Here is a 24,786-nt window from a genome sequence, read left to right on the forward strand (position 1 = left end):
TATACAGAATTAATACAAAGCAGTTACTTGTAGTAAACTATATACAAGGTTAGAATTAATACTCCTAAATAGAATAAAAAACAATTTCTTATAAATAGATTCGTTAAGCGTATAATCAATGTTGGGATTATTTAACATCTAAAGGAAATGAAACAGGGGGCCAGAAAATAAATTTTGAATACGAGACAGGCAGTGAGCAGTTGATTTTTTTTTAAATAAGAATTCAAACGGGATATAGTGAAAGGTATTTGTTCCAGAAGGGATGGAAAATCAAAAACAGTTTAGGATGGTGAACAAAAGGGAATCTTCAATCTTTGGAGGCGTCATGCTTTGGCAACATTTCAAATCTAACGATTCCTTTCCTGCATCAGGTAAAATCTAATTAGAACAGGATTATTAAAACTGTAAATTCTATAGATTTGAAACACTACTTCTCTGAAATTATCAATTTACCATTTTCTGGGATGAAAACAAACTTTGCATGATTGTGGTTTATAAGTTAGCTCCATTACAGCTTCAGTAAAATTTCCAGTAACATTCTCAGGCATTCTCATTTCGTACTTCTGTACGAGGGAAGTCACGAAACAAAATATGGTCGCTTTGGCAAACATTTCCCCAGGGCATTTCCGTTTACCTGAAATATGAAAATTGTTTAATGAAAATGCATTTTAAACTTGAGTTTCAATGAAATATTCCATTACTACTTCCAATCAGGAGGTAGCTAATTTGTTTGTAAAAAATATGAACAAATAAATTCAAAATCTATTCGTGTCTCTATTTCATAGCATTTTTACCTTCATATTACAGATATAATTGGACATATAGGGATTTATTATTAATGATTCATTATCATAAACAATAATAACCTCGCTTCTTAGGTATCCAATAAATGCTCACTCATATACTTTTGTCAATATTCCCTCCTATTTTTTTGATACTGCGTAGAACGTTTAGTAGATATTTTATTGAATACAGGATATTTTTGATAGGTCTCACCATTTAATCCTGTTAATTTGAATGGAGAATGCGTGCAGGCCATGAACATGGCCTACCTCTATTAATCTCATAGTCATAATACGTGTTTTCGTGAAATTTTCGAGTTGTGAGGCTCTTTCGTTTTTTGCCTTTAAAAATTACACTGAGTTGGCTTTGCATTAGCTACGTATAGCTAATAGCTCGTGGGGATGCTTTTTCCAGTAATGCCTACACATTATTTCATTGTTAACAGTATCGAACGTACTTTTCCAGCAGGTCACACAACTGAGTTGAGATTGGATGAGTTGGGCGGCCATGGGAGGCCACGGAGAATTCATTGTCATATTCCTAAAATCAGTTAGTAACCTACCGGACCTTGTGACATGGCACGTTGTTTTGTTGATAGACGTCGAAGATGTCTGGATACACTGCCATAAACCATGTACTTGGTCGGCGAAGATAGAAAGGTCAGCATTCCCATCGAGCCATTGATTAACGGTGATCAGAGGACAAGGCCATGCCACAAAAATATAACATCACCAACTCTAGTAGTGTACAAAATCACAGTTAACAAGCTCCCCAGAGGCGAAGTCATCACAACAACGCTAACGCCGCAGGGTACATTGACCATAACGTGGGACGAGTCAATTTTATTTTATTTATTTTTTTTTTTGTTAGTTGTTGGCGCATCGGCTTCTGTGGCCATAATGCACCTCCCAAAGTTTTTGGGTGTTATTCTGATCCAAGCCAGAGGCGGGATTCGAACCCGCGACCTTTGGGTTGTCCAGCTTCAGTCTCACCTGCTGCAGATGTAGCAGGACAGGTGGGCACAAGTTCTTACCGCAACTTAAAAAAAATCTATCCAAAATCGCCTACTTGGTTCTTTCCGGGGTTTCAAACAATATACTTGCTAACTGGACACGGCTCCTTTAACGGAAAATTAATAGGCTTCGCCCTTGTAGAGGACCCGTGCTGTACATGTGGAGAGATCGAAACCTGGGAACACCTCATGTACGACTGTCCGCAATACGAGGATCTCAGGTGCATTCTAACCACGAGTATAAGATACCTCCCCAGAGGGCAAGAGTTTCACCTACTGGATTCAGAGGAGGAATACAGAGCCCTGACAACTTCGCCCAAGAACTCTTCTCAAGAAGGAGAACACTATATGCAATACACCAGGAGTGAAAGACGACCAGCCAGATAACAAATCAAAACATCCTTTAGGACACACCCCGGAATGAAAATTATGTGGAAGCTACTAGCTGTCTACCAAGAAACCCTGCCTGTGTACCAACAAATATGAGACCTAAGTGAAACTAACAAATATAGTGAATGAAGATAGAGATCCAAAAACAAAGACATTCAACTTGGACGGGACACTATCCCACGAGGGACTCTACTACCGGACATGATCTTATGACTACACTACGACTGATATAGCCTCACTGCAATGTAGTCAAATGGCGATCTCTACCAGCTCCCTTGCCTGGTACCTTTTTTCCTATCCCTGGCAGGGGGGGAGGAGGAGATGGTCTTCCTGTTTCCTCCCTCCCCTCCCCTCCTACCCCATATATTTTGCCTGGTGAGGCATGGGCATGCCTTACTGACCACCTGGGGTTGCCTTCCCTATCGACCCCATACTTCTGTCTTTCCCCCCAGTCTTCAGTCTCTTCCCCCTACTCTGACTAATACGCCAATGTAAACCCCACATAACTAATCAAAATTAACGATTTCTAAACTGAAAACTGATCCATATTAACCTCTCCTGGCTTTTCTAAACTTAAGTGCCCCCGTTTTTTTTAAGGTCCTAGCCACCGAAATCTCAGGAAACTAGGTGGCAGGACCTGCCAGAGTGCATATAAGCTACTGGGTTCCTGATCTGCCTCACGGGGCGTAAGTGGGGCAACCTTCATCTAAACGACCGGAAGAACAACGGTACATGACATTAAACGATCCAAGACACACACACTTTTAAATTTCTGGCATTACAGCGTACTGTAACACACCAGAATGTAAACTACACGGAGATGGGGGAAACCCCTGGTGCCGCTTGACCCTAAACACACTTACACTTACGTTTGGGTTGCCAGGGAGGAACTTTACCCACCTGGCTAGCCCGGTCGGTGGGACGAATCAATAGAAACTATACTGAATACAATTTTCCACAAACCAGTCAGCCCTACACACTGCAGCAGCAACAGTTTTCCCTATCTAATGAGGAATACTTTATGGAGCAATTGGAGGGGCCCGTTCCTGTTGAAGAACTCCAAGCAGCAGCCGCAGAAATTAGAAACAAAGTGTTCAGGACTCGATCCAGACATCGTAACCAGATTTTACGTTTTCTTTACGATTTCTGGTTCCAGAAATCGTAAAGAAAACAGTCGAAACTGCACCGCAACTATTATTACAACTGTTCAATACATGTATCTCCGCAGACACCTTCCTAGATGACTGGAAGGTAGCAACGTAAAGATGATTATAAAAATTCCAACGAAACCCCAAGAGAAACTAGAGTCATGCCGGCCAATTGCCCTGCTTACTGCGACCAGCAAGCTTCTAGAGAGGATGCTACATAAAAGAATTCAACACCACTATGATGTGACTGGACTCTCAAGCCCGAACCAGTTTGGTTTTAAGCCTGGAACCTTGACCATTGATGCGCTTAAGACCCTCCTGGACGCCGCTGTGGCGTGTGAAAAGAACTACTTCCTAATCATCTCAATTGATTTTGCTGGAGTGTTTGATACCATATGCTGGCAAAGCGTTCTCGCCAGACTCGGGAAAGTGTCTATACCAATGAATCTGTACAACATAATGAAAACATATCTGTCCGGAAGAAGAATAGAAGTTAACTCAGCATACAAGAAATTAAATACACCAGTCTGCAGGGGCTGCCCCCAGGGATCTGTACTGGGGGACCACACCTGTGGAACATGGTTTTGGCCCAAAATCTTTGCTATGGACTTGGGAGAAGCCCGTTCGCTCACAGGCCTTCGCGGACAACCTTGTTTTGACGATAACTGCGGACTCGAGGGCCCTAATTGGAAGCAATCAAAATTCCGGCCTTGACATTATTACAGGAATGGGCCTTGATCCACTGCCTACAGATCCCTACGAACAAGTTCTGCTCAATGCTCCAGAAAGAAAGATCACAACCCCAAAAACCACCACAGATCAAGATACGAAATAAAACTCTTAAAATTAACACTCAGTTTAGATATCTCTGCGTCATTCTGGACTCCATCCTCTCATTTCATCCCCACTTGAAATATATAAGAAATAAAATAAGGAATGACTGAGCCTTCGTTGCTTTAGTTACCAGGAGGGACTGGAGACTCAAAAGCGCAACCTTTCCCTTTATATAAAACCACCTTCTTCCCATAATCCCGTATGCTCACCAATCTGGTACCAAAAAGCCACAACTGCCGTCAACAGAAGAACGCTTGATACCATCCACACATCTGTCCTCTTGTTATCACCTGTGCCTGCCGCACGGTAAGTAAACTCGCCCTCCAGGTCGTGGCAGGTGCACCTCTCCTGGATCTCGAAGTTATGAGAACCGCTATGCTATACCAGCAGCACTATACTGCCAGCGCAAGCCTCAACTCCACTTAACTAACTTAAATAAGTTAGCCTCAAAGGTGGTACTTGTGCATATGTCCGTTCTGATATTCCCTGTCAGAGACTTGGCAATTTGGAATCTCCTCTCTTTGATCTTCTCTGGCTTAAAATCTCTCTACCTCATTGTGTCAAATTCATCTGTTGTCTCTACCGTTCTCCCAATTCGACTAATCACTTGGAGCTCTTTGACTTCCTCTCGTTGCAACTTGACTTTCTCCAGTCCAACTCTCCTAACAGTGAGGTAATTTTCCTTGGTGATTTTAATGTTCACAACCCCAGCTGGCTTCCGTTTTCTAGTCAAACCGACCCAGCAGGTCGAGATGCTGAGGCTTTTGCAATTACTAATGACCTAGCACAGATTGTTCATTTACCTACAAGAATACCGGACAATCCTAATCATACAGCCAATACGCTTGATCTTTTTCTCACAAACAACCCTTCTAAGTACACGGTCGAAGTGAGAGCTCCTTTAGGCACTTCAGATCACAACTTGGTGATTGTCTCTTCTCCAATGGAACCTTTATCTCATGGCTATTCCCAACCTCGTGTTGTTTGGCATTAAAAGAATGCAAAATGGGATGACCTGCGAGACTTCTTTTCTTCTTTTCCTTGGTCTGATTACTGTTTCAAAAGTTCTGATGTCAACGTTTGCTCAGATCGTGTCAGTGAAATCATTCTTGCAGGAATGGAATCCTTTATCCCACACTCCACTTTAAAATCTCGTCCTTTATCTAAACCTTGGTTTTCCAATAAATGTGCTAAGGCTGTCCAAGAGAAGAATGTTGCATATCGTAATTGGCTTGTTTCTAATTCTTCAGTTTCATTTTCTGCCTACACCAAAGCTCGCAACAATTGTAAAGCAGTAATCAGTCCAAACTAGAGTTTGAACAGGCTAAGAGTAGAAAACTTGCTTCTTGCCCTAATGGTAGCCGAGCATTCTGGTCTCTTGCCAAAGCTATTGGCCGCAACTTTTGCCCATCTCTGCTCCCACCTCCGTCCAAACCAGATGGTTCTGTTGTCACTTCAGCCAAGGATAAAGCTGACCTGCTAGCATCCCATTTTTCTTCCAGCTCATGTATTAATGATCTTGGTAAAACACCTCCCACCATTCCCAACACACTCCATTCAATGCCTCCTGTGGTCTTCCGTCAAAAGGATATCAGAAGGATTTTGATGAATCTCGATGCTAAGAAAGCTCCAGGTCCTGATGGTATTTCTCCACTTGTTCTCAAAACCTGTGCTCCTGAACTTACTCCTATTCTTTGCCGCCTTTTTTCACTTTCTTGTTCCAAAGGTGTTTTTCCTTCTGCTTGGAAATTTGCTCATATCCAGCCAGTTCCTAAAAAGGGTGACAAATCCCTCCCATCCAATTATCGTCCCATTGCAATTACTTCTACTCTTTCTAAAGTAATGGAGAAATCAATTAACCGCCAACTCTTAAATTACCTAGAAACCTTCCGTCTGATCAACGATCACCAGTATGGATTCCGTCAGTGTCGATCCACTGGTGATATTCTCGCTTATGTTACCCATTTATGGACTAATTCAATGGAAAGGTTCGGTGAAACACAAGTAGTTGCTCTTGACATCTCAAAGGCTTTTGATCGTGTTTGGCATAAAGGTCTTCTAAACAAGCTTCCATCTTATGGTTTGCCAACTGTTTTTAGTAATTGGTTATCCAGTTTTCTCTCTGATCGCTCAATGAGGGTGATGGTTGATGGCTCTCTGTCTTCTAACTTCTCCACTAATGCCTGTTTCCCCCAAGGTTCAATTCTTTCCCCCATTCTTTTCCTCTTGTATATCAATGACCTTCTTCCATTGACTGGAAATCCTATCCATAGTTTTGCCGATGATAGCACATTGCATTCAACTTTCCATTTTGAGAAACCTTGTCCTGCTCAATCAGCTTCAACCTCTCGAAAATCTGCTACCAATTCCTTAAATGCCGATCATCAGGTAATTCTCCAGTGGGGCAAAGACAACTTAGTTGATTTCAACCCTTCTAAAACTCAGTCTTGTCTTATATCTCGCAAAAAGGATTCTTCTGCTCCTATGCTTATCTTTAGTGACACTCCAATTTCTAGGCAAAAGGATATATCTCTTTTGGGGATTACACTGACTTCTAATCTCTCTTGGCACAAGCACATTACAAATATTGCTTCCTCTGCATCTAAAAAACTTGGTTTTCTCTTTCGCTCTCGGCGTTACTTTTCTTCCAAACAGCTGCTCACTCTGTATAAATCGCAAATCCGCCCTGCCTTGGAATATTGTTCCCACATCTGGGGTGGCGCCCCCAAAACCTCTCTCAGGCTTCTTGATTCCATTCAGAAGAGGGCAGTTAGGTTAATTAATGATTTATCTCTAACAGAGTCTCTCCACTCGCTGTCTCATAGACGCACTGTTTCTGCTGCATGCCTCTTCTACAGATACTTCCATGGGCACTGTTCTTCTGAATTAGCTTCTATAATTCCCGCTTTCTCTTTCAAAACAGTCTGAACACGTGTCGCCACCAGCCAACATCCATTTACTGTCCAACTTCAAACCCACAGAACCAACTTTTCATCTTCCTCGTTTATTCATTCAACTGCCGTTTTCTCGAACAACCTTCACTCGTACGTATTTCCTGAAAATTATAATCTACAGAAGTTCAAGTCCAATGTGAACAAATATCTTCTTTCCTCTTCTCAATCTCCAACCCAAGCACGGTACTAAGTACTATAGGTTCTAATACCTCTCGTGTTTGGGGTTCACATAAAAAAAAAAATAAAAAAAATAAATAAATAAACGTCTAAACTGTCAACCTAATCTCTCTCAGATCCTATTCGGCACAACTAAAATTAACTAGTAGCGTATATCCCCTGTTTTTTTTTTTTTTTTTGTTTTTTTTAAGCCGTGTTACTGAAATCTCCAGAACGTAGGTGGCAGGGCCTGCCAGAGCACTGAATAAAAATCGACTGGGTACCTGTCCTGCCACCTCGTCACAAAGGGTGGTAACGGTGGATCCTAATAGGGGCCCAACGGCTAAATGGTCAGAGATACAACATACCACGACACTACAAAACAAAGTCCATACACTTTTTGAAATCTCAGGCCTTAACAGAGTACTGTGACTCACAAACAATGCATGGCCTGATATTGCTTTATTCAAATATGAACACTCCTAGCAGCATGATAGAGTCGAAAACGGGAGTCATCAGATCAGGCGACAGATTTCCAAATGTTGGTGGTCCAGTGTTGGTCCTGAGGTACTCATGCAAGACGCAGTTTGTTGTGTCTCTCATTGAACATGGGTACACCCAAGGGTACAGACTACTCCCAAGCGCTAATTTCGACGGATGCCACAAATAATCCCAGAAGATTCGGCGTTGGGCCCACTGTTGTTTTCTATATTTATCAATGATATTCAGTGTGTATCAAGTTTAATTCCAAAGTTTTCAGATGATACAAAGGTTGGGAGGATTGTTAATAACAGTAAATGACAGTATGCTGCTACAACAGGATCTGGATAATTTGGGCAGATGGGCTGAGAAGTGGCAACTGAAGTTTAACATTGACAAATGCAAAGTACTGCAAATGGGTAGAAGTAACCCCAGAGTAACGTATCAACTGTGTGATGCTATACTCAGGGTAGTGAAGAATGAAAAAGAACCTGGGAGTAATTGTGCAGTCACAAATGAACTTCTCTGAGTCGTGCAGACAGGCTGCCAGGAGAGCTCATGGAGTTGTGTCAATGATATACAGGAATTTTGCCAGCAGGATGATACTTTTTCTTCCGATAACTATGAACCAAGTAGATTATGGGAGGTTAAGGTCTTATTTAGGTCCAGATAATATGGATTTATTTAAAGAAAGTGAGCTTTTAGCTGTCTGCGCCAAGATTAATAAAACGCCGGGAATAGATTTAGTAGAAAATAACTGTATTTTGAAGTTTGTTGAGATGTTTCCTAAAATTGTGCTTTGTAGGTATAATAAATGTCTGTTGGAAGGAGTATTTCCCGGGGAATAGAAGACGGCATTATTAAAATTATTACATAAGCCTGATAAACCAGTAACCAATCATAGAGCATATAGGTCGATTTCACTCTTGGCAAATCTTGGAAAATTGTTTGAGAGATTACTGTTGTTAAGGTTGAATTCTTTATTTAATGAACATAATGTACTTTTTAAACATCAATATAGTTTTAAAAAAAAGCTGTCTGCTGAGGATGCCATGCATGATTTTATTACTTTTTGTCAACAATCGACTGAGAAGTAAGTTCTCTTCATCGATTTTGAGGGAGCTTTCGACACGTTTGGTACGAGAGTGTTCTATGCTCACTAAGACAGCTTCGATGTCCTAATTTGCTGTACAAATCGATCAGAAGTTATCTTGGGAAAGGAAAATTATGGTAAAAGAAAATTACTCAGTTTTTAACAGGGGTTGCCCACAAGGATCAGTTCTAGGGCCTGTGTTCTGGAATCTGGTTCTTAATCAGTGGTTGATCAGACACATAGCTCACTGCCACAAAGTGGCTTATACAGACGATTTAGTGGTTTGCACGGTTGGAAAATCGAGAAAGGTTCTAGAAGACAGATTTCAAGTTATAGTGAATAACCTTGAAACATGGGCTTCTTTTCATAAGGTCAAAATTTCTGAAAATAAAATAGTCATGATGCTAATGAAGGGGAAGTTCAATTATGATAGACCGCCGCGATTGCTAATTCACAATAAACAGATACCTTTTGTTTCTAGAGTGAAGTATTTAGGTGTAATTTTAGTTGACAAATTATAGTTTTTGCACACTTGGATTACTTAAGTTCCAAGGTAAAAACGTTTACTGCCTCTGTAATTCGTATTACTAGGTCGGATTGGGGGCTTGGCAAGCGAGTTCTCAGTGTATATTATAAAGCTATCTTTTACCTATTGCTACTTATGCTGCATCTATCTGGTATAAACGCATAGAAATGTCAAGTTTTGTAAAAAAGTAATTTCCCTTCAAAGAGTTATGTTAGTGACAATATTAAGAGTTTGTAAAACGATATCTACCAATGCTATGCAGGTTATTGCCGGGTCTTTGCCCTTGGATCTGTACGTTGTATTTCGGTCTTTTTGTTATTTTATAAGGAAAGGTAGACAAATATCATTTATGGGTTTATCTTATGATTGTACTGGAGATATTAAAAATAAAAAGAGTAATATATTTAAGAGATTACTTGACTTATGGCAAGTACGTTGGAATTCAAGTACCACAGGTGAAGTAACTAGACTATTTTTACCTGATGTTTTATTTAATATTGATAATAAACTGAACAAGGGGTTTTATTTATCAATGGAAACCTATTTAGTAATGGGTCATGGATCCCTGAACTTCAAACTGTTTAAATTTGGTTTGGCAGATCAGCCATATCGCAGATGTACTTTGATTGATTCTTGGGACCATGTGTTGTATGTTGTTCCTTGTGTGAAGAATATAGACAAAATTTGAAGGAGGTAATTCCAAATTTGGAAAGAGGTTGTGAATGTTTGTTTACAATCAGTTCTTAAATTCATGTCTTTACAGTTTGTCAGATTGGTGTTCATGAAAAGAAGGCGATTGTCTTCATTGACCGTTAGCATTACTTAAGGCTATTTTTACGACTCATTGTCTTTAATATATGTCATAATTGATGTTTAAAGTTTGTTTGATAGCTATACTGAGGTTTCTTTTTTTATTATTTTCTTTTATTTATTTATTATTATTATTATTTATTTATATTTTTTTTTTGGCTGGCTCCCAGGTCTGGGCAGCCTTGGAGCCGTATTTCTGGCACCCACCAGCCTTGCATTACTGCTGATGTGTGCGGGATTATAGTGCTGGATTGCACTGACAGATTTATTATATCCAGGCCTGGCTTTACGTGCCAGGGATAAGCGCCGGGTTTCATTTACCCACGTGGTGGCTGCCCCCTTCCGGTGGAAAAGTGATCTGACTTCACAATACACAACACCTACACACTGTTCGGGTTAGAATACTGAGTTTATTTTGCCAGATTCTTCTACTTCTGCGAATCACAAACGACTATGACAACTATTGCCCGGCCAATGCAGCTTGAGAAAAGGATCTAGCACAATGGACATACTATGTTCAAAATCAAAACCGCTTGACGTTTCTGTAGACTTTGCTGGAACGTTTGTGGTAGGATAGTATCTTCAGAGTCACCATGCCGTCCATATCCTCCTCAATCTATACAACTGTTTCAAAAGCTACTTGAAGCAGCATATGATCACCATTCGCACTATATATAAAAATATCTGCAGAGAAGTCCTCCGTAGGTGGACTTCTCTGCAGACATTTTGGGGCTCTTTTTATGGAACCACACACACAGACTACACAAACAGAACACTATACACATTTATGACCGTTCTACAGAGTCTTATATCAAGACAGAGCACAGTGGTGTAGTTGAACTATTGTTCCAAAGCCGCTGTACAGAAGATAATATTTAAAATAACTAAATGCACAAGGCATAATACATTAAGAGTTTAATATCTATATAATATGGGTGTTTAGATACACCATAGACAACTCTTAAGAAACTACAAAAACTACAATGACAATAACTACTTTGTAGTTTCTTAAGAGTTGTCTATGGTGTATCTACACACGAATATTATATAGAAGATAATATACATACTACACATATATGTATCTTGTAGGAGTCTGCGCGGTAGCACAGTGGTATCGTCATCCCCACACCGGGTGGAAAAGGCCCCTTCGAATCCCGTCGATGACGCGAGGAACTTTTATGGGCTTTTTTCTTTCACTCCGTCGCCGAGTTAGTCGTACTCTGGCGTATATAGCAAGGTTTCTTCCCTAGAATCTGAGGTTTTTTCTCCAACAAAACAGGCTAGTCGACCAGAGAAGACATGCAGTTTTGCAGACTGGGTACATCAAATAATATGAAATACACATGGGTACATGAAATAACCGGGTGATCATAATGTATTAGTTTGGTTTTTTTTTTTTTGTATCTTGTACGAGCAACATCAGTAATGTCTTTTTTCCATCACTGATGCACTTCTACAACAGAGGATCTTACACCATTCATCAAGAGAATATCTTATGTCTCAAGAGACGTTCCCTTCATAATTTAGATTCTCTGAGTGACAATTTCGTTTGGTTTCTGTTCTTGAGAAAACAAAAAAAAATAAATTCAAAATATTAGGTGCGATTAGATTTTAAACACATTGGGTAAAAATAATAAGATGCAACGGTCACAGAAAATTTCTTTGGACTTTTTCCGATCTGCAGTTCTATGTTTGGAAACCACACCGCTAAAGGAATGGAAATATAGCTTACCTATAACAAAAGGCATATATGCTGGAGGTGTTATTATTCCTTTTCCATCTTCAGTGAGAAATCTGTCTGGTATAAATTCGTCGGGTCTGTCCCAGTATTTGGGGTCGTGATGTATTTGCCATATATTCATTATTACAGTTGAGCCTTTGGGAATGTCAAACCCCCCAACTGTAACATCACTTGCTGTGCTGAAAAAATAATAAAAGAACAGATTGAGATTTTTCTGATTTATGCCTTATGGTCTAAATACGGGAAATCCAGGGCAGAATATTACCAAAAGTCATTTATTTGATAATCAATTCATTAAAACAACATATAAGCTACAGATTACACTGGTCGGAAACAATTTCCTTCCTGAAATAATTTAAACAGATTCTCGTAAGGAATATGTACAAAAGCACAGATATGTGCTAAAGGGTGTATCAACCTTATTTTTCAAATATCGTAGTTTAATGAAAGAAAACCAAGATCTGTAGTTGGTTTAATCATCTTTACCATCTAGTTTATCTATTTCTTTTTTATGGAACATTCGAGAGATATCTAGAGCATTCGGGAGCGAGGGGGTATCAAATGGTTCGTATCCTGACCTAGATAAAACATCAGTAGGAAGTTGTCGATTTTAACATAAGTTTTCTACATATTCAACAACTAACATGTGAAATTTCATTCTCGTAGATGATCGTATCCCAGGGGTGGAGCCCGGAATCTGAGGAAGGGCACTATGGTTGACAAAGTAGAGTATCGAGTAGTAATCAAGTTCCTGCATTTGCAGGGCAAAAAAGCTCAGGAAATTGACGAATAAATGAAAGTTGTGTATAGGCAGCATTGTCCATCCTATCATACTGTGAAAAAGTGAAAACGGGAGTTCCATTGCGGTTGTACAAGTGTCTTTGACGAGCCAAGAGAAGGAAGGCCATCAACATCCACAGACAGTGAGACGGTTGCAAAGGTTGAGCAGCTGGTGCTGAGTGACAGACGTACAATTCATTTCATTGCAAATGCAGTGGAAATTAGTTAAGGGTCTGCCCACAGAATTTTACGTGATCATCTGCACATGTCTAAGGTCTTCATACGATGGATTCCAAGATTGTTGACGCCTTTGCAGAAACAGTTGCACCACCAACTTTGTTTCCCAGTGCGGCTTCGAACTAGTTCCACATCCACCCTATTGTCTTGACGTAGCACTGTCAGACTTCTTCTTGTTTCGAGAAATGAAGAAACCATTGCGCGGACGCCATTTGATTCGTTTCAGGAAGTCATCAATGAAGTGGAATCGTGGTTTCAAGCAAAAGTGCAGACTTCTATGATCAAGGTATTAAACACCTGTTCCATAGATGGAAGAAATGTGTTACTATACACGGAGAGTACACAGAAAAGGATTAAAGTTTTTGAGAAGTTTCACCTTTCTAGGGCTATTATTTCTAGGTAAGGGTACGAACATTTTGATACCCCCCTCGTACAACATTCGAGAATATTCCGGAACGTTCTAGAATATTGTTACATTCGGGAAGGTCGCAACGTTTGTGGAAGGTTCTAGAACTTTTGCTGGAGTTCTCTAGAAACTTTATGAGAATTTTAGAAACTTCTCTACTGGCATACGAGAAACCCACTGGTATATATCATATATACCAGTGGGTTTCGCACCAAGAAAGAGTTTTCGTATTTCAAAAAGTGTATGTTTCGGAGAGCGAGTGGTGAACAAGTGTTGTGTGCATAAGCGTAAATCGTAAACTGTATTTTAATTAGAAATAAAATTCTACAATTTCTTAATTTGTTCTTAGATGTGCGTACCTCAATCGTGCATGAAATATGTCCTGTTCTTGCAGAAATAAAACAAAGCTCTTGCTACATTTGCGGAGAAATGGTATTAAAATCGCAGCCGAAGCTACTGTCACAACTTGTGAGAAAAGCCTATGAACTCCATTTTGGATGGAAAATATGGGCTCCAAAGATTTCCTGTAGTTAATGTCATATTCAAGGGCATTAAAAGTCTGGCTTAAAGGTAGCCATAACTCGATGCCTTTTTCTGTTCCGGCGGGAACCTTGAAACCACATAAACGATTACTACTTTTGAACGACCAAAATGTTTGGTTTTTCTGGGAAATCGAAGCTTAAAGTAGAGTACCCCAACATACATTCTGTTCTAAGGACGGTTCCTCACGATTATACAATGTGCATGCCAAAGCCGCCAGACACTTATGGACTTGGCTCTGACTAAGGGTCGGAAAAAGGATTCTCCAGAAGATGCAGAAACTAGAACGAGTACAGATCACGGGCGGCTCGTCCATAGGCACTGCAGTACCTCCAGCTATTTAAATCTAGATATACAGTGAACGGAGTTATATGAAATTTTGTGAAGAACGGTGCAACGCAATAAATATTTTTATTAACAGGACCATTGGCAACTTGCCAATATAAATTTTTTATAGGTGAAACGAATCAAAGTCACTGTAAAGCGCGCAGTGCAGATTTCATTTTTGACCATGATGGGTGTGTAGCCACAATGTCGGCGTCTTTTTGTTGTTCGCTCGAATTCTCATTAATTAACTAAATAATATCAGCTTTAAGTCAATATTCAACAGTATAATTATATGATTACAGCTTAATTGCGAATATTCAACAGTATAATTATATGATTACAGCTTAATTGCGAATTGGGCTTGAACTTGGTAAGTTGAAGTTATATTACGTGGCGATGTGTAAGTAAAACATTATTTCTACGACACACGATTCTGTGAAATTTGATTCGATCATGGTCTCCATGTTTCCCTATGAAGTAAATCGCGTGACAGTGAATAAACTTCAGCAACTTAGTTTTTCACAATTATCTCGATATTAATTATCTATTAATCTTAGAATCCAAATACATACTAATAAAGTAATGCACCGCAATTGTGTTAGTCACTTCAAGGTATATATCTATTCATTATAGATTTTCTTCTGTTAAACAGCTTATCTGCATATTCAGATAAAGTCAAAAATTATCCTTATTCTCTAAGAACCGAGTCCAATTGAACGAATTAAATATTCCAGTTAGGATTTACAGCTCACGTCTAATATGCAAATATATGTTACAGTCAAACAACAGATGCTCCACAGTCTCAGGAGAACCGCGATAACAGAGAGGAGAGTTAACCAAACTAAAAGAGAAAAACTTGCTGTTAAAGTTCCCTTATCCTGTTAACAGAAACGTAACATATGTATAAGTTAAGTGCAAATGCATCATTAATACACAGCCTATTCTAAATTAGCAAAATATTTGCAAAGGCTGCATCGTTTTCAGTTATATCTCATATTGTGAATACCTTCACAACGAGTTGCCATGATATTGCACTACTTCGAATAAGTAAAGCTTAATCTAAAGGAGAAGACTATTGTTACTTATTCTCAGTGGATACCACCACCCAGACGGTACCGTTTCAGGGCTATTTGACCCTTCTTCGGTCGGTGGGTGGGTAGGTACCCAAGTGATGCAATGACGACAAAACACTATAGTCGTAATACATCATACACCATCAGGCATCTCTCATATTGTGGAGTTATACTTCACAACTGTTTTGCCATCATTGCATCACTTGGGTACCTACCCACCCACCGAAGAAGGGCCAAAAAGCCCTGAAACGGCACCTAGGGGAGCCTGATGATGTCCGGAGTTTCCAAGAATAGATAACAACAGCCTTCTCCACTGGGGAAGCGTTGCCTATTCGAGTAGTTTATGAGTGTTTGAGTGATGTGAGTTGAAGGAGTTACTGTCCCTTTCATTCTTCTACACCGTTTCTTTTCCTCTTCCACTCCTACTATTACTTTCCCTCTACCTTTTTGCTTTTATAAATCTAATAGGGACAAGTGGATAGACGAGTTATTATCCCACACATATACAAAATAGCCTTGAAACGGTGCCATCTGGGTGGTGGTATCCACTGAGAATAAGTAACAATAGTCTTCTCCTTTAGGTGAAGCATTACTTATTCGAAGTAGTGCAATTTCATGGCAACTCATTGTGAAGGTATTCAAAACGAGTGAGATATGAGATATAACTTTAAACGATGCCGCCTTTGCAGATATTTTGCTAATTTAGAATTTGCTGTGTATTAATTATTCATTTGCACTTAACTTATACATAGTCTAGACTCTCTCGCAACCTGAGGCATAAGCCCTAAACGCACTACAGAAACGTAACATTAAGAACAGGATTAAACCAGTTCATCTGTTTATTATATTCCGAAATACGAGGAACGAATTTATTTGTAATTCTACCTAACTCTGATTCATTGTTAATGAGATACAAACCATTGGCTTCCTTGCGTAGAGTCCATTTCAATTGAGCCTTCTTAACACAGTCCGGTTGGAAATGTTTTTACTATGGCCACAGCACCCTCAAGAGGTAGTTGATGACAGAACATCGTGGAGTTCCGTCTTGCTGTTACAGCCACATATCGGTCTGTTCTGATTGAGGTAGTCCTCGGACGCACCCTCAAAGCTCTTCTTGTAATGGTTCCTCTCTCCTGAAACTGTTTCCATAGTGCCGAGACAAGACTGCGTGACACGTTAAGCCAAAGTGTCACCCCATCTGCGACTGCCTGCCATCTGAAAGAATAATCCAAACGACGGTGACTTGCCATCTTGACTAATGGAGGTGTTGCTAACCCATTGACCAAGCCAAAAAACCCGAATGAAGTGCTGTGGTCGCAACCATGTTTTTAGAGTTTGAATAATGTGCCGCTCTGTAAGATGGTGGATCGATTTTTACTGGATACTCGGAATTTGCATGCCAGAATGCCTCTAATATCAACTATTCGCCTTCTGAGCACTGTTCACAACATAAATTTCATGAAAAACATTTGGTTCTGTTAATTTTTTCGAGCAATGTGCAATGATACGGCTTCTCTGATTAGCTGCATTATCAGACAGAAAAATTAAAATAAAAATTAATGTCGCATTGGGTTTAAATTTAGTTCCTCATACTAAAAGGAGTCTTCTTATATAGCATTCATGATGGTGTTCTTATAGGGACTGCACAATAAAACAGCTTGATTAGTTTAATGTATTCAAAAGTTACTTACTATCTAAACGCCCCAAGTGGTGCTATAGTTATGAATCTCTGAGCTTCCATCAAGAATGCTTGTGTGTAGGGTAGATGCTTACGATCTGCCAAAGTAATTGTCGTATTCATGCCTGCAAAATTTCTTATTTCTTCCGCTATCCGATTTTGTATGTCAGGAAAAGTTGATAGAAGAAGAGTAGCCCAAGAAACTGACGAGATTGTTGTTTCTGTTGCTCCTAATAAAAAAACTCGTGCACTTCGGGCAGTAGACAGTTCTGAAATTAAAATAAGTGTTATTATTTGATTACATCGACTGCAACGCAAAATAGTTATAAACATGGGTCGTACAATTCAAAAATAAGTATTATCATATGCTCAACGCGTGGCAGTTCTCAACAGGGTAGGGGAAATGGACGCACGCGCTCGTAAACTAGAACTTCTAGATATATTGAAATCCATTTCGTTCCGTTTTACTCTCTCTTAGTTGTGCGTGCAATTTTTCGCATGCCATTTCATATGGACAGTCATACAAAATGTATTACGTCCAGTAATTCAAGTTCTCATTTCCTGAATTCAAGAACTACAAGAAATTCATAACAGAATGTTGTTTGGTGAAGGTTGTAACTCAAAAATCGCTATCGTAGTTTCAATTTGCAACGGAAGCATCCGAAGTCTCCAAAAGCAAAAAAATATCGATCTCAGATTTCTGCAGGACACATTTCCTGCGATTACCACGGTCTATTGTTTTTAGGTTCTGAATGACCAGATGCCAACATCAACTTGGAATGGTGTGTGCTGAAACTTTGAAATACCTGCACCGCAGCATCAAATGCAAGCGACTGGTATTAATAAAAGGATTCATTCATCATCCAGCTTTTCCACAAACGTCTAATTAGTTTCAAGCCGGGCTTCAAAATATACTCTGGAATATTTTTGCTCTAAATATTTTTTTTAAAAAAATCCTTGATTTTGGTGGGTTCCTTTGATGGGCCAGGTCCTAATTACGTAACATTCCACTGCAAAACGGAGATGAAACCAATCACAACAACGTGACCAACAGTGTGAACAGAAATAAAATAGAACGACCACTTAGCCCCATCTCGTAAGAAGGCCACAAGGCAGAGGAGTCACTGCATTTCGACATTAAACAAATCAGTGCATCGCAGACCTGACTGATAAACCAATCCTAGTTCATTGGAATTAACTGTGTTATGTTGAAATTTTTGATAATACTTCTAATATATCTTTATATTGGTCTATCGCAACTAGCGCTGTGGTAAACAATAATAAAGTTGAGGCCAAATTTATGAACTAACGCTAAATGGCAAATCGCAACACTAGAAGCTTTTCTCCTATTAAAATTTAATTCTCAAAAACTAAAATTATTAGCAAAGGTTTGAAAAGAGGATAAAAGGAGAGAAAAATTTAGAAGTTTTATTCATTCTACGTAAATGAGCGAACGTCCTCGGGCCTTGCAGCCCCCGATGATATCATCTGATCGATATCAACGTTTCCATCAAAATGTATATAAATCTAAATTTTACACACAAACTTAATTTAAAGGCTCACCTTTATTTGCATCGTCAACATCTCTCTTTTGTAACTGTTGAATAATGTTTTTAAGGAATTTTTCGCTTCCGGCATCTGAATTTCGCTTGAAACACTCAATTTTTTCTCTAAAAGAAGAATAAGAGAAAGCATGCTACTTTATAATTTAATAAGACTTTCTTGTATTGTCGATGTGCTATTATTTGTGGATTTAATGGCTCATGTTTTAAAATAGAAATAGTAGAGGAACAGAGCGAAATATTAGTTTATTTAAACTTCACGCAACTCAAAATGTAATTCCGATTATTTCTGATTTTGGTAGCCATACGTGATTCTTACAAAACTACATTCTTAGTACACCATCGCAAGCAGAACAGTTGTCATTAAAAAAGAAACAAAATGTGATATTAGGATCACCTAAGAAGTCACTGGTGAAAAAAGCCTATAAAAGCACTCTCGCCAATGATGGGATTCCGACTCAGCCTTTTCTACCCGGTGTGGAGCAGGACAGGTATGTGATCTTCCAATGAAAATAGACTTGTGCTCAAACCGTCAAGGAACGACCCAGAAAACCTTCGATGCTGATGGAACAAGACAGGAGAGCCCTACAAAAAAATCACCCAATCGGAATGGGAATGCAGGTCGACGTAGTCACAGAACACACAATCCTTCTGCGAGAATATTAAGATACATGTTAGCGCCAGTAAAGTCAGTAGGACGCTGCATTATATGGGTTTCCACGATTGTGCAATTGTATACGAGTCATTAACCACTCGACTAATGCCAGACGCACTCTAGCTTCTTGTCATAAGGCGGGTCGTTGTTGGACCGAAAACCAATCGAAAATTCGAAGTCAGAGTACATGATCTACAACTCTGACAGTCGTCACTGGGGTGGCTGATTGTCCTAAAAATGGAATTTGGCGGAGCACCATGATAGTATTGATTTTTTCATGGACCATTAGTTGATTTGGACAAAACTATGAATGACGTGGTCTGTCTAACCCCCATCGACAACAATTCTTTAAATACATTGTGGTAGCTCGACGGGGAAGGCCTAGTCCTGCATAGCCGGACAATAAGCCATGTCATAATTCTTGCGTTGTGATGGACTGGTTTGAGGAAATGAATATCGAAAAGTTTGACTGGTCAGCCTACCACCCTGACTGTAATCCTATAGAGACCTCTGAGACTGTGCCAAAGCAGAGCTGAACTGTTTTCCAATTTGAAGGCTAAGTGGTAGAAAATATTTGAGGACATTTACAAAAAAACTAGTGTAGAGAGTTTCACGAAGGCTAGAAGCTCCTAGAAAGGTTAACGGTTTCTGCACCATTATTAGTTTTCTCTGTAATTAAATGTTATTTGTAAATATGCTCGTGTTCGGATATTAATGGTGGGGTAGTGTGTAATAAACCTTGATATTGTTCTGTTCTTATATGATCCAAAACTTCAGAATGCAGTTTTGCAGAATATATGCCACATATAGGGATTAATAGTGTCTTTAAAGACATCAGTAGATCTACACATGATTCCTACTTCTAACAGTCTGTGAAAACTAGTAAAAGTCAGAATGTTCAGCTTGGAGTGTTGAACAAAGTTGTAAGTATACATATATATATATATATATATATATATATATATATATCTGTAATTTGTTTCTAGTGGTTCCCTACAAATCTGCAGAGTAATAGTGTGGCAATCCGTGTGCATAGCGTGAGTTATTTGGTTATAGAATTGTTCTGTTGTGGGTATTGCTCAATTTATGTTTTAGTTTCTGGGAAGCGTGATCATCAGGTAGACACTTTCCCAGCATCCATCCATGGCAAAGGGCACCTGAGCAGGATCATTGGTAAGGACTATTTCAGGGTAGCGTATGCTCTTGTAGAGCGAGACTGTAGGCAGCCCACATCTGGAGGTGAAGATAGGGACCATAAGAATGGAAGATAAGGTGAAGGCAAAGAGAAATACTAGGAGAGACATCTCCAAGGTGTGCTAGAATACAGGGTTCTTAAAGCAGAAGGAACCTCAAATTAAGGTTGGTATGGGACAGATAAAATTACAAACAACAAATGCATGAGGTGGTGTTTGTCATCTGTAGCATATCTTCGACAAGTGGTAAACCAGATGCTGAAGTAGGAGGATTCTATGAAAAATGAGCAAACATATTTAACATAGAGAAACATCTGTAAGAACCACAGCAGCTGAGGAAGAGGATACAGTCTGCAAAGGAGCCAAACCAGCAGAAGATAGATGAGTCTCTGTTCGGAAAGAACGCCGTAGTGAAGGCAATAAAAAAATAATAATAAAACCTATTATATTACGGTGATCCCAGTAATTTCTTGCATATATACCCATGCTATATACCCATGTGTATTATGTCTGTAAATTGCGTGTGTTCACTGGTCGATTTGCCTGTTTTTCTGGACACAAAAAAGAGATGGTTTGTCTCTCGACTGAATTTTACATCATGTCATTCAAATGCTTGTTTAGCTCTGGAAATGTGTCTGGTTAAGGAGAGCTTCTGTAGTAAAATGATACATAAAATTAAAGATAACTTTTTTTTCTATCTACAAGTATGTTTTATTTTCTTTCCTTTTTATTTCAGTTACTTCCAAAGTTGTGCAGTTAGAGGCAGTACTTTCTAAATCACCTTCATATATATATATAGCTACAACGAATCGAGCTTCGCTCGGCCCGTATACTATTAAATAAGTTGCTCATTTTTAACATTACTTAAGATGAAAACGATAAATGCTCTTGGTCTTACTTACCTAAGTTTTTCATTGAATTGCACCAGAATTGGATTATATTTGTGAAATATCCCGAATCCGAACAGCTTTGAAAGCTTGAATATGCCTGGTATAAAAGCATAAGCTCCTCCCTGAAAAGCCAGTTTACCAAATGCAGCAACAGTTTCATCCAGTAGTATCCTTTTGGGATCTGTGTAACTCCATCTTTCTGCACATATTCCGTACCAGACAATATTAACAATAGTTTTATGAAGAGATTCCTCAAAATCAAATGGTTTACCTTTAGTATCATCGATTGTCTTAATGAATAGTTGTATTTCCTCCTGCAAAATGTTTTAATTAACTCAGATAAGTATACATCAAAAAGATCCAAAGATAAAGAATATTTTAAAAAAGAAATACAACTTTCAAAAACTTAATACACTTAATGAAAAAAAGCTATCCTTGAAAGGTTCATTGACTAAGAGGAATCCGACCACACCCAGGTCAGGGAGAGAGAAAAAACACCCAGGTCAGGGATTAACGACACAAGGGCTATTGAGGCCAAATTCTGTTCACAGTTTATTTACAGGCAACATATCGTTAGAGATGTGAAATTATATGTTCCTGTACAGGCCAATATGTTTTAAATACAGGAAAAGTTCTTGTATATTGGCTTCATTTCCTAATAGATGAGATGTTCAACGTTAAGAGTGATGGGAAAGTGTTTTATCGAATGGTTGAATGTAAGGCACACTCAACCAAAAATGACGGACCGTAAGTTACATCTGACAGGATGAACACTGAGGTGGGTTTTCTTCCAATAGCAGGAAGATATGGATGTGGTGAGTTTGTCCAATTCTGAGCCTTGACAATACCACTTCTTCTCGTGTGTTTCGTCGGAAGCTAGAGAGCCACAGCTCTCTAGCTTCCGACTCTAGCTTCTTTTATCTGGTAAAGTTTATTGTTGATGTTACCTTTCCAGATCTGTGACCATTTATAGTATAACTCCTTACGAATGACAGACTTAGTCAGTGTAAGGATCCTGAGGATGTTGTGAGAGAGCGGGTTGAGGATGTTTAGCGGCGAAGTCAGCACTTTCATTTCCAGGAATGCCAGAATGGCCAGGAATCCAGTAGAAACTGATTGACTGATTGGATACCCTGCAGCAGAATAGCTAGGAATGAATCTGTTTCAAGATGGGATGAGAATATGAGAACTCTTCCTTATGGCAAAGACAGCACTGAGTCGGTGTAAATTATGGCAGGTGAGATGGAAAGCTCAATAATCTTACTAAGCGCCAAATTAATGGCATATAATTCAGCTGTGAAGACCCTGCAAGCTATGGTAGTGTGGCTGAAGTCATACATGAAGGAAAAACTGCAGCAGCACCTACCATTTTGTCAGTTTTGGAACCATCTGTATAAATTTTATAGGCATGGTTGTTCATAGTAGCATGAACTGAGTGTAACTGTTTGATATTGCAGGATGTTACTTTCTCCTATAATAAAATTACCATATATGAATTTGATTAATATTATACGTTTGCTGGATTACACAGATCGCAACTTAGTTCGAAATTATAGTGCTTTTCAAGGAGACGTGCTGCACGATGTATTTTAATGATTTACGATTTGCAATCAACTCTTCGATATACATACAAATTTGTACTAGATTGCAAAATAAATAATGGTATCTACGTGAATTATAGCAATACCAAATAGTGAATTTCCACTGGTGCTATTGCCATAGATGTTGCGATAACCAGCAGTTTGCGGCTTTCATAACAAACTTTTGGCTGTGTTATGAACATTTTAAAAGAGGAGAAAACTTCCGCATTAATTTTCAGTTAATCTTGACAAAAGTCGTCTTTTAAACGAAAAATTTGTCAAGATTAACTGCCGCTGCAGAAGCCGGTTTCGAAAACATATACCTGCTGGTTTGTGACTATAGAAAGTTTTCCATATTGGCTTGTGAAGATATTCCCACACTTTATAACTAATGAGACTGCGAAATTTTACAGTATAATTCTGTAAGAGCTATTGTCTAAGTAAATAGAGAGGCGCTTTATAGGCTTAATGCGGGAACAAACTGATGTATACTTTTGTACACACATGATATTCAAACATCTCCAATAACAGTACAGTGTTGGAGGACATTTGAGAAGAATGAAGAATGGTTGAAGTGTTCAGGGCATTAAATGGATTGAGTATATAAATTCTAACAGTCTCCTTACTCTTTCTCCGATAACACACATAAGGGGATATAAACTTTAATTGAAAAAGGATAGCACAAGGATAGATTATGAAAATTTGCTTTTAGCGAAAGAGAGTAATTGATATATTGAACAAACTACCTTCTGGTGTCGTGAAAATGAGTAGTTTGAATAAATTTAAGAACGAATTAGACAAATTGTTAAAGTCAATAGACAAACGAGTTGGGTAGCTTTTTGGCAGGTGCAATATAAGCTCGCTTCCTTGTGTTATTTTCCACTATCACTACTACTAATATTAATAATAATAACAATAATAATGTTGTTCTGGCTCTCCACGGATCCATCAGACCCTTGGAGAGCCAGAATGCCATGACCGAACAGCAGAAGAGATGTAAGCAGATGATGCGTGAAACAATTAACCATTGAAGCTGCAGTTATGGAGCAAGCCCACAATAATAACCGCAGCCAGTACACGACCTATCTCGACTACCGCAAGGCCTTCGACTCTGTGTCCCATAACTGGCTGATAGAGACACTAAAGATCTTCAGAGACAACCCGACCTGAACACACTTCCCAAGGGAAACCATGGCTAAATGGAGGAATACTATCAAGGTCGAGGACATATGACCAGAAGAACATACAAGTGTACATACAAGTGTATTTGTAAGTTATTGGCGGCTTCCAGGGTTTCCCCTATATCTGCCGTTTGTTAGGCTTTTCGCCAAGTTGCCGGCTTAGAAAAGAAATTTAAAAGAGCATCTAAATATAAGAAATATATATATTGCACACACAACAAAAAAAAAAAAAAAAGTTTAAAGAATTTAAATTTTAAATTTTAAATTTTTAAGTTTTGAATTTTGGAAAAAAAAAAAAAAAAAACTTTTGCATCTGATAGATGAAATGTGTAATTAGGTGTGCATTAGTGTTATGTTTGCGTTGTGTGTTTGCCGGCACCTGGCATTTAGCAGTAGGGGGCTGTGGCAGGTTTGTGTTACAGCCCCTCACTCCCATCCCTAGCCACGTGGAGGCAGCCAGGGTCTACTTTTTCTTATGGGAACGCGGACTGGTCCGGTCCTGTGGTTGATTCTTTGGACTTCTGGTGTCCCGTTAATTTGATCCTGTGTGACCGGGTAACGCATCAGGGAAGGTCCCCTCAGAGTTACCAGGGCACACCTTTAGTTTTGTTTCCTCTTAGTAATTAAATATTATAATTAAAGTAAAGTAAAATAAAGTAAAATAAAATAAATAGAATAAGGTTAAGATAAAGTAAAATATAACAAAACAGAGTAAAACAAAATAAAAAAATAAAATAAAATGAGATAAAACATAGTA

The 24,786-nt window shown here is 38.9% G+C and overlaps 1 protein-coding gene across 1 annotated transcript; it reads right to left on the bottom strand.

Annotated features, from left to right (window-relative positions):
* Window positions 1–270: 270 nt before the first annotated feature.
* LOC150088520 (vitamin D 25-hydroxylase-like) lies at window positions 271–23,051 on the bottom strand. The gene is made up of 7 exons (XM_090370211.1): window positions 22,956–23,051; window positions 21,281–21,582; window positions 18,532–18,638; window positions 16,982–17,237; window positions 11,919–12,106; window positions 477–634; window positions 271–378 (listed from the first exon to the last, which is right to left on the bottom strand). The coding sequence occupies exons 1-7, from the start codon at window positions 23,049–23,051 to the stop codon at window positions 271–273; spliced, it is 1,215 nt and encodes a 404-aa protein (XP_090226337.1).
* Between the last annotated feature and the right edge of the window lie 1,735 nt (window positions 23,052–24,786).

This window comes from Mastigoproctus giganteus, chromosome 3, assembly GCF_048544385.1.
Source record: "Mastigoproctus giganteus isolate SK-2022 chromosome 3, ASM4854438v1, whole genome shotgun sequence".
In the NCBI taxonomy this organism is placed as follows: domain Eukaryota; kingdom Metazoa; phylum Arthropoda; class Arachnida; order Uropygi; family Thelyphonidae; genus Mastigoproctus; species Mastigoproctus giganteus.

Excerpts from the sequence above, each read along its gene's own strand:
- LOC150088520 (XM_090370211.1), bottom strand. The coding sequence starts at position 23,051 with ATGTTCATAACACAGCCAAAAGTTTGTTATGAAAGCCGCAAACTGCTG. Across the intron at positions 21,583-22,955 it reads CAGTGGAAATTCACTATTTG|GAGGAAATACAACTATTCAT; the intron begins GTATTGCTATAA and ends AACATTTTGCAG. Across the intron at positions 379-476 it reads ATAAACCACAATCATGCAAA|ATTTTACCTGATGCAGGAAA; the intron begins GTTTGTTTTCAT and ends TGTTCTAATTAG.